This window comes from Schistocerca nitens, chromosome 1, assembly GCF_023898315.1.
Source record: "Schistocerca nitens isolate TAMUIC-IGC-003100 chromosome 1, iqSchNite1.1, whole genome shotgun sequence".
Classification (NCBI taxonomy): Eukaryota; Metazoa; Arthropoda; class Insecta; order Orthoptera; family Acrididae; genus Schistocerca; species Schistocerca nitens.
In genome coordinates this window covers 791,583,464-791,596,128 of record NC_064614.1, presented here as the reverse complement: position 1 = coordinate 791,596,128, position 12,665 = coordinate 791,583,464, and the positions used below count along the sequence as shown (strand labels likewise).

The window sequence follows — 12,665 nt, the reverse complement described above, 5'->3', positions numbered from 1 at the left end:
AAGACTCCTTGCCATGTAAATGTTTCCTCTCAATAATCACTTTTTCCTCTCTCTCTGTCTCTCTCTCTCTCCCCCCCCCCCCTCTGTCTCTCTCCCTCTCCCCCCCCTCTCCCTCTCCCTTTCACACACACACACACACACACACACACACACACACACACACACACTTTTTCTCTCTCTACCCCTCCTTCTGCCTCTAGCCCCTCACTTCACATCTGTCTATTAACCCCAATCAAAGAATGTAATGTATGTATGATTTTACTGTTGTAGCCAATATGATCATTGTAATTATAGTCTGTAACATTTCACCTAATTGTTATCAATAAGAATGAAGTTTAAGCCATTTTAACATTTCACCTGATTGTATAAACGAGTACGAATGTTTGCTGTTCTAACTTGTCAGAATTGGATTTATATACGACCTACACACACATATATTTTGACCCCTCAAAACAAACACCGCCAAATGCTTAAAGCAATTATTCTGTAATAATATTGTTATGATGTATATTCTTTGCACTTTGCGAGTATGTCTTCACTTCTGTTATACGAACTTTGCACCCAGCTGATTCCAGACGCCATATTTGTTTACAAATGTGGCAGTATACATGTGATGTGTTACGACAGCAAAAGGAACCTGTGATCACTGAAGGTACTGTAGTTTACTTATTTAATATTTACCATTAGATATCAGTTTAATTTTTCGTCAAAAGTTATCCTAAACCATATTCTGAAATAGTGTCTCGTTTCTCTACTAGGCAGTGCCACAAGTTCCTCCAAAAATCGTAACACAACACACACACAAATGTAATACTTACTAATGTAAACCCACCCGATGATGGAGGTTTAAACCTTCGAAACGCGTCGTGGAAATAAATAAAACGGTGACTGGTAACAGTGAACTTATTGTTTCATTTAATGTCAGTAACAGTCACGGTAAAGCCTAACCTAAAAATGTTCGCATTTAAAGTTATACTTTATACAAATGGAAACTTCAGTAATCTCTTCTTGGGAACATAACATTTTTTATATTGACTCCTGTCAGTCCTTTAACACATTATAAAATTGACTTAGTAATGAGTGGAATTCACATACACAATATTTGCAGCAACACATATTATCAAGACTATTTATTCTGTGATAATTATAGAAGAGATCAAGGATGAAAATAAGACTACTCAATGATGTCAGCAAAGAAGAAACATAGTTGTTTCCCGTACTTTACTGTATGACCGTCATTGCAATTCTTGAACACATTCTGAGTTTGACTATAATAAATTTTCTTGTGACAGAAAAGTGACTGTCCATAAAAAAGCATGGATGTAGAAAACATTGCTTGCTCAAAACTCAGCTTGCCCTTTTCTCACATGATAGCCTACAAACCATGGATGGAGGGCAACAGTCAGATCATATTCCTAGATTTCCAGAAAGCATTTGACACTGTGCTCCACTGCAGTGTGTTGATGAAGATCCGAGCGTATGGTTTAGATTCCCAGGTATGTTAGTGTATTGAAGCATTTTTAAATATTAAAACCCAGTACATGGTCGTCAATGACAAGTGTTCATCAGAGACAAGGATGTTGTCGGGGGCACCCAGGGAAGTGTGACAGAACCACTTTTATTCTCCATATTTGTAAATAACTTGACAGACAGGATGAGCAGCAATGTATCACTATTTGCTGTGGTGTATGAGAAGTTGCACTCGTTTTGTGGCTGTAGAAATATACAAGATGGCGTAAACAAAATTTCTAGTTGGTGGGATGAATGACAGGTTACTCTAAATGCTGAAAAATTTAAGTTATTGCAGAGGAGTAGGAAAAAAAAGTCCTGTAATGTTCAGATACATCATTACTAAGGTTGCAGCTTGCCACAGTTACTCAAATTAAATGTCTATGTGTAATGTTACAAAGTGATATGAAAAGGAATGAGCACATTAGATTGATAGTAAAAAAGGCAAATTCTTGACTTTGTTTTATTGGGAGAAGTTTGGTAAAGTATAGCTCCATAAAGGAGAAGGTGTATAGAACACTAGTGCGACCCATTCTTGGATTCTGTCTGAATATTTGGGATTCCTACAAGGTCATGTTAAACAGGTTCGATCAAGATGCAAGTATTATGGAGATGCTTCATGAACTCAGATGAGAACCCCTGGAGGGAAGAAGTTGCTCTTTCTGTTAGGCACTGTTGCACAAATTTAGAGAACTGGTATTTGAGGCCAGCTGAAGACTGATGCTGCTGCTGTCAGTGTGTATTTTGTGTAAGAACCATGAAGGTAAGATGTGAGAAATTTGCCTCGTATGGGGGCTTTGAGATGGTCATTATTTCCTTGCTCTGTTTGTGAGTGGAACAGGAGAAGAAATGACTAGTAGTGGTACAAGGTACCCTCTGCCATTATTGTATGGTGGTTTGTGGAGTATGTATGTAGATATGGGAACCATTGTATAACCAGAAGGTTTTTTGCCGTATGACTTCAGTACTAGTTTATTCATAATGGATGGTTTTGGGGTCCATGACTGTTCTGTTAGACAATAATGTTGAAGAAAACCTGCCACCAGCCACATTTGAAGGAAGTTGTTTAATATGTAACTGGTTTCGGACTTCTACCCATCTTCAGGTGATTATAAACTCAATCTGTATTTAATTCAACAACTGAATGTGTAAAGGTGAAACTGAATGTAATCACATGAGGATGTTCATAAGCCCGGAACCAAGTGTCTTTTAAATAAACCACCAGAAGTAAGTGGTAGCAGATTTTCTTCAACACTAAGTTAATTTTTAACTTTTCTTCATTCCCCCCCCCCCCTCTCCCAGTTATGTAAGCAAACTGTTTGTTACCTGCTGTTACATTTTCTGTATGTATATAAATATATTTTAATTGTCAGATGTACCATATATGTGATAAAGTACACACTGTGTGGAAAGCTGTTCACCTTTGTTACCCAGTCTGTTGTTATCAGTGTTCTAAGAGAGCTGTCCACTGCTTCTGTAATTGTTCTAACATGATCTCTCTTGTAAATCTTATATAACCTTCTTTGATTTGACTCTGCTTTAATTATAGAACACACTACAACAAAATAAAATAAGACCAAATCTTATTTGCAGAGAAGTTGAGCAGGCCGTGAACAGCCTAACACCACCACCAGGACCCTTTAGCCTTGGTAACACTACATTTCTCAGTCAGGAAAGCACTCAGGAAAGGCAGGCCTTGTACCCACAGCTGGTGAACAGCTATAAATGGACAGATAAGGTAACTGCAGTTATGATGATGGGTGCTGCTGAGATGTAATATTTAATTGAACATTGACATAACTTGTACGTTTCAGGTCCACGAATACAGCAATCTTGCTTTTGCACTTCTGAGCCAGAACCAGCTAAAACGATCATACGTGATTGCAAGTAGTGGGAAGAGACGGCGTAATGTACAGAGCAGTCATAATGTTCTTCCACAGTAAGTTTTTCTCATTAAAAATATATTTAAAGTTAATATTCTTTTAAGTTATCAAAAACACCATATTTATTTTGGTCCATATTTGAATTGCAATGTGTGTCTACTAACGTGAGACTCCAACATGACATGCCTGATAACGCAGTATAGCATAGGATGTGAAACATGTGAAAGTATGCCTGTGTCAACTATTATACATATACTAGTAATTGTTTCCTTGATACTTGGGAGAGAGGCTTAAGTGGTACATACTGGATTTTGTCTGTAATTATTAATTTTAGTTTGTGTGTTTATGGTCGCACGGGGTAGCCGCATGGTCTGAGGTGCCTTGTCACGGTCCGCGCGTTTCCCCTCTCTCGCACACATATTAACAGCCAATTCTTCACTTCTCACAGGGTATGTTCGGCCACTTTTATGTGGCAGTTGTAAGGAAGGGGTGTTTTCATGTATATTTACTTAAGATACCGGTGGAGATTGGGCATGAACTACCACTAAATAACACCAACAGTCTCAGCTAACAATTGCACTCTATCTGTTACCAAATGATTTATGTGCTCCACTTTGCTTTGAATTATGCTTGCGGGTTGTTTCCTTTTCTCATTTCGAGATAAGTGCAGAGAGCAATCTTGCTCCATCACAGGGTTTGAATATGACTCTCGCAACACCAGATGGAATCAGCAATCCATATGTACATTATTACATCAGTTCTGCCTTCCCAGGAGCACAGAACTTGGTCGTAGGCTGCCAGCCCAGTGAGAGGGAGGTATGGCCTGTCCACCCACTCCCCTCTTCTCCCCTCGACAGCCAGAACTCCTAATTTGTTTTATGTTCGTGGCTGGCTGCCAGAAAAGTGTCCGCTACAACATGAGTGTCAGTACGAGAAATAATACAGAATGTATAAATTATTCAAACCTGTAATCTGGATTTCGTGAAGCAAATTTAATCAGATTACCAACATTAAAACTAAAAGTATTGTACTCATCAAAAGCAGCAACTCCATAACTTTGGGAAGACAGTTTCAAAATAATTAGTTGTAATGATATAAATTGATTCATCGCTCCTTCTTGGTGGCAAATAAATCTGTCATCTCAAATTGAAATGTTCAATTGTACACACAAATGAATTTTCACAGGACAGCATCCCTAAGGCACTCACATTCTTCTTTCATGGTGTTTCGTAGGTATGTTTTAATTCTCTTGAGCATTGAAACACACCACTCAACTTCTGATGTTGAGATAGGGATCTAGAATCAGTGAAAGAAATGGAACTGTGTCAGCAACTGCTCTCAACTCAGGCCTAGCATAGAAGACTTGAAGCTCACCCTTCAACTTTCTTTTTTCCAGAAATGTATGTGTGTCTTTAATTTCAAAGTATTTATCTGAAAAATCTGTTGTGTATTTGTCAAACTGATTTACATCAAATAATTTGGCTGCAATGAGGTGTCCAGTTAACTGAAAATGTAATTTTATTTCAGAAAGGATGGCATTGCACACCTCCAAAGCATCTCCTTTTTATGCCCATCCAGAATTCTTGGCTTCTTGACAGGCATTGTTTCGTCATTTTCAAAACTAATCTCATTAAGGGTGGAGTCAATGTCATCTCTGATGTTTTGCATTACTGATTCAAAGTTCTGGTTGTCTTGCATTGCTGTGGTCGGTTTGGTTATCTTCTTCTGAAGCTGATTAAAAAGTATGTCTGCATGAGGCATTATCTTATAGAAAAATGATAGCCAGAAAATGAATTTGTTATCTTGCAGTCTTTGTTTGTATGAGCCAGCTTTTTGAATAGTAGAAGATAGTTTTATGCTCTCACTTGTTTCAGTGACTTTCACAACAGTAGTAAGATATTTTCCCTGTTTTGAAAAACATATTTTACTATTCGCAAATGGTAATTCCACCTCGTCACACACTCGGGGGCAAGCTTTTTTGAATAATGCTATGCAATACTTTTGATCTCTGTGACGAGTTAGAAAAGACAGAATAATTACCTGAAAGGTGTGCAAAAAAGATGCAAGCTTTGCGATTAAAAGAGACTGCCATAGACATAATGTTGAACAGCTGGACATAACAATGCATGTAGTTTGCATTTGGATATTTTTCTTTAATTTCGGAACCCCATTCAGCTTGCCACTAACAACATTTGCACTATTGTAACTCTGAACTATTAGTTTTGCTCGATCACTGCCCATTAATGGTTCAGTTTCTTTCAGAATACTCTCAGCTATAGTATGAGCATTCTGACTTTCTGAATTAACAAAGTTCCAAAATCTTTCAACAGGTTTTCCCTCAACAACATAATGCAAAACAATAACCAATTGAAATTCACAAGACACATCTGTGCTTTCATCCGCAATTATTGCAACATAATCAGCACATTTTATTTCCTTACGAACTTTGTCATGGTGCACTTCCAACATGCATCACAGTAGTTCGTTCTGATCTGTCTTAGAAATGCCTTTGAACACTGATGCTTGAATGAGATGAACTTGAAGATCTTTATCCAGTTCCACGCTGAACAGAATTAGCTTGTGAAAAGCACCCTTATTCTGAGAAGCATCAGATTCATCATGGCTCCTAAGAGCCAGTTTCAGAGCACCACAGAACCAAATACAGTTTACAATTAAATTCAATGTATTTCTATTCTTTTCTGTACATTTGCTGTGACTGTCATTTGTCTATATTGAGAATCTAATTTCTGCTGAATGTTGATTTTGCCTAGAAATGAAAGACTAGACACATTATTTATGTATCACATTGACATTTTATGTACTTTCATTGTAGACCATATATGCCAAATATCAGTTATTTCGGTCTTACACCAATAAAAATTTCCCGCAAATAACACGCAAGGAAAATAAAAAACAGCGTTGGTTTCTTCACAACCACAAATCCATTTCTTCTTTTGGTAAATTTCTCTGTTGAACTTACGGATCGATGTTTTGTTTGCTGCTGCAGATTCAAATTTAGGAGTGGCCTACCTAATGTTTTTATGTGAGTGTCCTGTCACTAAATGTCATTTTTAACAACTCATTTACTTTGTTCATGTTTGCTATTTTCACAGTCAAGTGAATTTTCCCTTGCAGATAACACTGTGCAGGCAGCTATATATGGTCAATTACCTGATCTCGCAATTACTTCAACATGTTTGTACAGAACTGTACTACACAAACGTAATGAGTATACACAGAAATACTACACCTTTGTTTGGAAAACAGATCCTCAACAGTTGATGAATATGTTAATTCTTTGTTCTGTAACAATAGCCCTGCTGTTGTGAAATACACCAATATTGAAATAATGCCTCTTAGTTTCAAAATCTAAGGGCATAATTATATTCAAATTACATATAGCTTTTTATAACACTATTTAAGTGTATTATTTCTGTATTCAATTTAATTAAGCATTAATTAGTGTTGAGGAATGCATTAGCATAAACTTGAAGAAAGATTGTAAAACTGGATTATAAGAAATCTGCACCCTGATGTATGATCACTAGATGGCAGATCGAGCTTCTAAAGGTCCTTTACTCTACTGCTCTCTGGCGGAAGGAATGTCAAGCTCTGAGTCAGAATAGCTGTGGCTACACCTCCGCCATAAGAAGCGGGTAGAAACCAATGGCCGAGCCTTTCACACAGCACTTATGATGGCAGACGATGCCACTCTGCAGTTGGCTCTAAGCTTCAGAAAACTGCCACAAGAGTGCTCACGGCAAAACACACCTCTTCAAATCAGAAAATACATACTCCAAAACAATGTTTTATGCGCAGTTCACATAGATTTCCTTTTCTTTTCTTATACAAGTGGTGCCACAGCACAGCGGCACTACCTCAGAAACCGCCCCTGGGTATTTGTATAACCTTTTCGGAACTCACCGTCTCTTTTGTCATAGAGCAAAATAGTAAGATGTAAGTATAACTTTCCACACACCCAAAAGTGTTCATAGGACTACTAGTATTCATTATATGTATAAATGACCTGGAAGCTCTGTGACACTGTTTGCAGTTGGTGCTGTTGTACATAGGAAAGCTACAACACTGCAAAATTGTAGTGAAAGTATTAGTCCAAGGACTGATAGTTGATCCTTGTTATAAGTAGGCAGTGAAGTCCATTAATATTTGATTAACTATTGACAGTACATCACTAGAAACAGTAACAATTGTAAAATATCTGCATTTAATCAACTGAGGTGACCGAAAGTGGAATGATCACATGCAAGTATAGGAGAGGTAGATATCAGATGGAAATATGTTGGAAGAATTTTAACCACTGCCCATGAAAGTGTATGTATACAAGACTGCAGTCCAGCCAATTATAGGAATCCCTTGTTGGTCTGGTACCCATACAAATTAAGAGAAATAGAAGAGAGAAAGAAGATAAAAGGAGGAGGTGGCTTTTGTCGTGGGTTCATTTAGTAAATGTGAGAGCATCATGGAGATGGGTCTGTAGCTCATGACCTAGTGGCTAGCATTGTTGCTTCTGGATCACGGGGTCCTGGGCTCAATTCACGGCCGTGTTGGGAATTTTCTCCACCCGGGGACGTGGTATTTGCGTAGTCCTCATCATCTCATCATCGTTTGAGTAGTGGTGAGACTGGAACTGGAGAGATTGGAACTTGTGCTGGCACTGATGACCATGAAGTTCAGTGCGTCACAAACCATCATCATCATGGAGATAGTAATCAAACTACATTGGTAGACAATGCAAAACAGATATTCTGCATCATGGAGAAGCATTCTGAGAAGGGTATGGCAATATATTACTTTCTCCCTTACATAAATCACAGGATGATGAAGATATTCTTCCCAAGCACTTTTTGTGAATGGAACAGAAAAATTGGGAAGTGTTTGTGATAGTTAATGCTTGTGGAGTTTAAATGTAGATGTAATAGTATGTGTTTGACTGGAGTTAAGTGTGGAGGAAAAGGGAATCCATTGATGTTTTCTTAGCATGTTGGATTAAAAAATCTGTCATCCAATTATTGAAAGTATTTGTGCCACTGGATATTTGTTGCACCTTTCTCCCAATAATGTGGTTGTATAAGGGGCAGTCAAATGAAAATGAGGCAGATGGGAAAAGTAAGTACACTCTTTATTATTTAAAAAGTAATCACCATAACTGTTAATATATTTATCTCATTGTGAGACAAGACAATCAGTTATTTATTTACTTATTCATTCATTTATTAATTAACATTACAGAGTGACCCACCACCTTGGTAACTATGGTGGGTCGTTCACTACTAAAAACTAGTAACAAGCTGCAGACAGACCCTTTGTCTTTTTCTACAACTTCTCTCAGGGCTGTTATTTTTCTTGTCTTTTACATAATTACATTGTTAATTAAAAATGTGATACATAAAGTACATGTTAGAAGAGGAAAACAAATTGTACTATATTCTTAAGAAGTACACAATAGATGAAAGGAAAGATTTAGATAACAAAAGAGATCCCTTTACATTCCTATTTCAAGTGTAAGGCCTTAGTAAACACTTTGAGCCTGTCTCAGCTGAATTAGCATATTCTGTTCTACTTTGGGTACTAATGTATGTATGTATGTATGTAGTGAGATTAGCTATACATGATTTGTGTATGAAATATGACAGTACTACTTGTTACTGCAATTACTTCCTCCACTTGCCTACACTATATGTGGGTGAGAAGTCTCGGAAGGTTGACCTCAAGCCTTCTCTCTGAAGGGCACTTCTTATGTGTGTTGTGTATTCATGTTTGTGTAGCTGATTCGTATTATACTGCATATGTATTTTTGTGTACAATATTATAAAGTTCACATGTTTCAAAGTTTGTACTTTATACAGTTTACATATTACACAGTTAGATGTTTGAAAATAATGATCCAAAGATGTAAGGAATTACTTATTTTACTATGTAGAAACAAGATGATTTGTTTGTTTTATTTCTGTGTACCAATTTATTTCTAAATATGTGTATTATTGCAATATTGTTTTAGTCATGATCTGTTACTATGCGCCGGCCGTGGTGGCCAAGCGGTTCTAGGCGCTTCAGTCCAGAGCCGCACGACTGCTACGGTTGCAGGTTCGAATCCTGCCTCGGGCATGGATGTGTGTGATGTCCTTAGGTTAGTTAGGTTTAAGTAGTTCCAAGTTCTAGGGGACTGATGACCTCTGATGTTGAGTCCCATAGTGCTCAGAGCCATTTGAACCATTTGTTACTATGCTCTAAATGTACCCATATGTGATGGTACTGGTATGTTCGTCATCATATGTATCTGTATGTTCATCTTTTTTCATATCAATGTTTGACTCTCTTTTGTCCCATGTATTGTGTTGTGGTGTAGGGTGTGTGTCTGGTCACGACCTTGTATATGGTTGTTGCTGTGCATAAGTCTTGTGTAACTCACTTGATATTTCATCAGTGTTATGTGTTTGGGGGACCCATGTGCCCCACCTTCACACTTATCACTTTGACTAAGGGCAAAATGGAGCAGATTTGTGTGTAGGGTAAGGGCCATGGCCTGTCGGGAAGTGTACCATACTGCGACTTGGGTCAACATGTTGAGCCTCAACTGTTCATCAATGTTCAGTATAGTGAATACCCAATGGCCAGTGTCAGATGTTTCTCATTACTTTTGCCATGTCTCAACTTTCCAAAGATTTAATTGGCATTTTTCTACAGTATGATGCCCTGTTCTCACGTACCTTGTCCATTCTTTGTTCATTTCTCACAGTGATTTCGTGATTCATGAGAGATACGTGATGTGCCTAAGCACTTGCTGCAGAGCACATAATAGACTCAAAGAGAGCTGTATGATATATTCATAGTGTCTGTAGTGGTAGTCTGTTGTAAGTTGAGTTTAGCATGGCAAGTTTGTGCATTAGTCTTACCTTTTTCCATTGGAAGTCTTATGTGCTTGTTGAATGTCAGTCATTTGTTGAGGTATCTCTATGTATCTTGTTGTTTTTCTCTGGATGCTAGTGTCGTTCAGCCTAATGATGGTTTTCACTGCAGTGCCCCTTGATCGGTAGGTATACTGCCTTATTTCTCGCATTTGTGAGCTCGTTATAGTTTCACCAGCGACTTGTTTTGACAAGTTGTTGTGTTGCCTTGCTTTTGAGTTGCACTCTTAAGTTTGTGGTAATTACTACTAGCAAGTCATGTGTACAAGTTACTATACCCTTAACCATACCGTCTTCATCGAGATTACTTAGGAGTGGTTCTGTGGCAATATCCCAGCAAACTGGACCGCAGATTGAGCCTTGTGGGTATCCCTTAGTTATTTTCTTGATAACCTTTAGTGTTCCTGCTTGTCATTGCAGTAGGTGATTAAGCCATTCTACATCTACATCTACATTTACATAGATACCCCGCAAGCCACTGTACAGTTTGTGGCGGAGGGTACCTTGTACCACTGCTTGTTATTTCCCTTCCAGTTCAACTTGCAAATAAAGTGAGGGAAAAACGATCATCTGTATGCCTCTGTACAAGCCCTAATTTCTTGTGTCTTATCTTTGTGGTCCTTATGCGCGATGTATGTTGGCGGCAGTAGAATCGTTCGGCAGTCAGCTTCAAATGCTGGTTCTCTAAATTTTCTCAATAGTTTTTCTTAAAAATAACATTGCCTTCCCTCCTGCAATTCTCATTTGAGTTCGCAAAGCATCTCCGTAACACACGTTGTTCAAACCTATCAGTAACACATCTAGCAGCCCACCTCTCAATTGCTTTGATGTCTTCCTACAATCCGACCTGGTCCAGATCCCAAACACTCAAGCAGTTCTCAAGAATAGGTTGCACCAATGTCCTACATGCGGTCTCCTTTACAGGTGAACAACCCTTTCCTAAAATTCTCCCAATAAACCAAAGTCGACAACTTGGCTTCCCTCTCACAGTTTGCAGATGCTTGTTCCACCTCATATCACTTTGCAGTGTTACACCCAGGTATTTAAACGACATAATTGGGTCAAGCAAGACATTAGTAATATTGTATCAGAACATTACAGGTCTCTTCTTCCTAAACATCTGCATTAACTTACATTTTTCCTCATTTAGGGCGAGTTGCTATTCATCACACCAGCTGGAAATTTTGTCTAAGTGTCTGGTATCACCCTACAGTCACTCAACTCTGACACCTTACCTTACACAATGGCATCATCCGCAAACAGCCGCAGATTGGTGCCCACCCTGTCCGCTGAATATCATTTATGTATATAGAGAACAATGGTGATCCTATCACATTCCCTGGATATTCCTGACGATACCCTTTTCTCCGATGAATACTTGCCATCGGGGAAAACATACTGGTTTCTATTATTTAAGAAGTCTTCGAGCCACTCTCATACCTGTGCACTAATTCCATCTGCTCATACCTCTGTTAACAGCCTGCAATGGGGCACTGTGTTAAATATTTTCTGGAAATCCAGAAGTAAGGAATCTGCAATTGCCCTTCATCCATAGTTCTCAGTATATCATGTGAGAAAAGGGCAAGCTGATTCACAGAAGCAATGCTTTCTAAAAGCCTGCTGTTCATGTAAATAAGCTTCTTAGTCTCAAGAAAGTTTATTTTATTCAAACTGAGAATACATTCAAGGATTCTGCAGCAAACAGAAGTTAGGGATATTGGTTTGTAATTTTGCGGGTCTGTTCTTTTACCTTTCTTATATACTGGAGTCACCTGTGCTTTTTTACAGTAACTTGGGACTTTGCTCTGGTTGAGAGATTCATGGTAAACCTAAGCTTGGTAAGTGGCCAAAGCCATAGAGTACTCTTTATAAAATAGGAGTGTTTGTGTCCGCACCTCTCATAGCTTTGCGAACAAGGCAGGCCGCCAGAGATTGTCAAAGGTACCAGCTTTGTGTATAGCTATTGCTACTGCATATTTTTCTTGTGTATCCTGTATTATTTCCAGCTTGTGATTTACTGCATCATCTATGGAGCTTTTTGGTGTAAAGCCATATTGATGTAGACTAATGCCAAAGAGCCTCCTGTGTGACTGTACTCGATTACACTGGAGCCTGTCCTGTACCTTAGCTAAAGTGTTCAAGAGGCAGATAGGGCTTTAAGTCTTTGGGTCTGTTGGGTTCCAATCCTCTGTTTTTTTGATAAATACTACTTTTGTTGTTTTCCACATGGCAGAGACCCTAACTTGCAACAGTGGTCCATTCAGTAATACTGTTAGAAAAGGGGTGATCTGTACAACAGGGGTCATTTGCACAACTGTGTTTTTGAGGGCTTCTGTGTGTGCCAACT

General features: G+C 38.4%; 1 protein-coding gene across 1 annotated transcript in view; it reads left to right on the top strand.

Annotated features, from left to right (window-relative positions):
* The window catches only part of LOC126262274 (mediator of RNA polymerase II transcription subunit 27), a 73,713-nt gene that overhangs the window by 37,552 nt on the left and 23,496 nt on the right, over positions 1-12,665 (top strand). The window contains exons 2-3 of the mRNA XM_049958789.1: positions 3,103-3,247; positions 3,324-3,448. Coding sequence (XP_049814746.1) covers positions 3,103-3,247; positions 3,324-3,448 — 270 coding nt within the window. The remainder of the gene's footprint in view (positions 1-3,102; positions 3,248-3,323; positions 3,449-12,665) is intronic.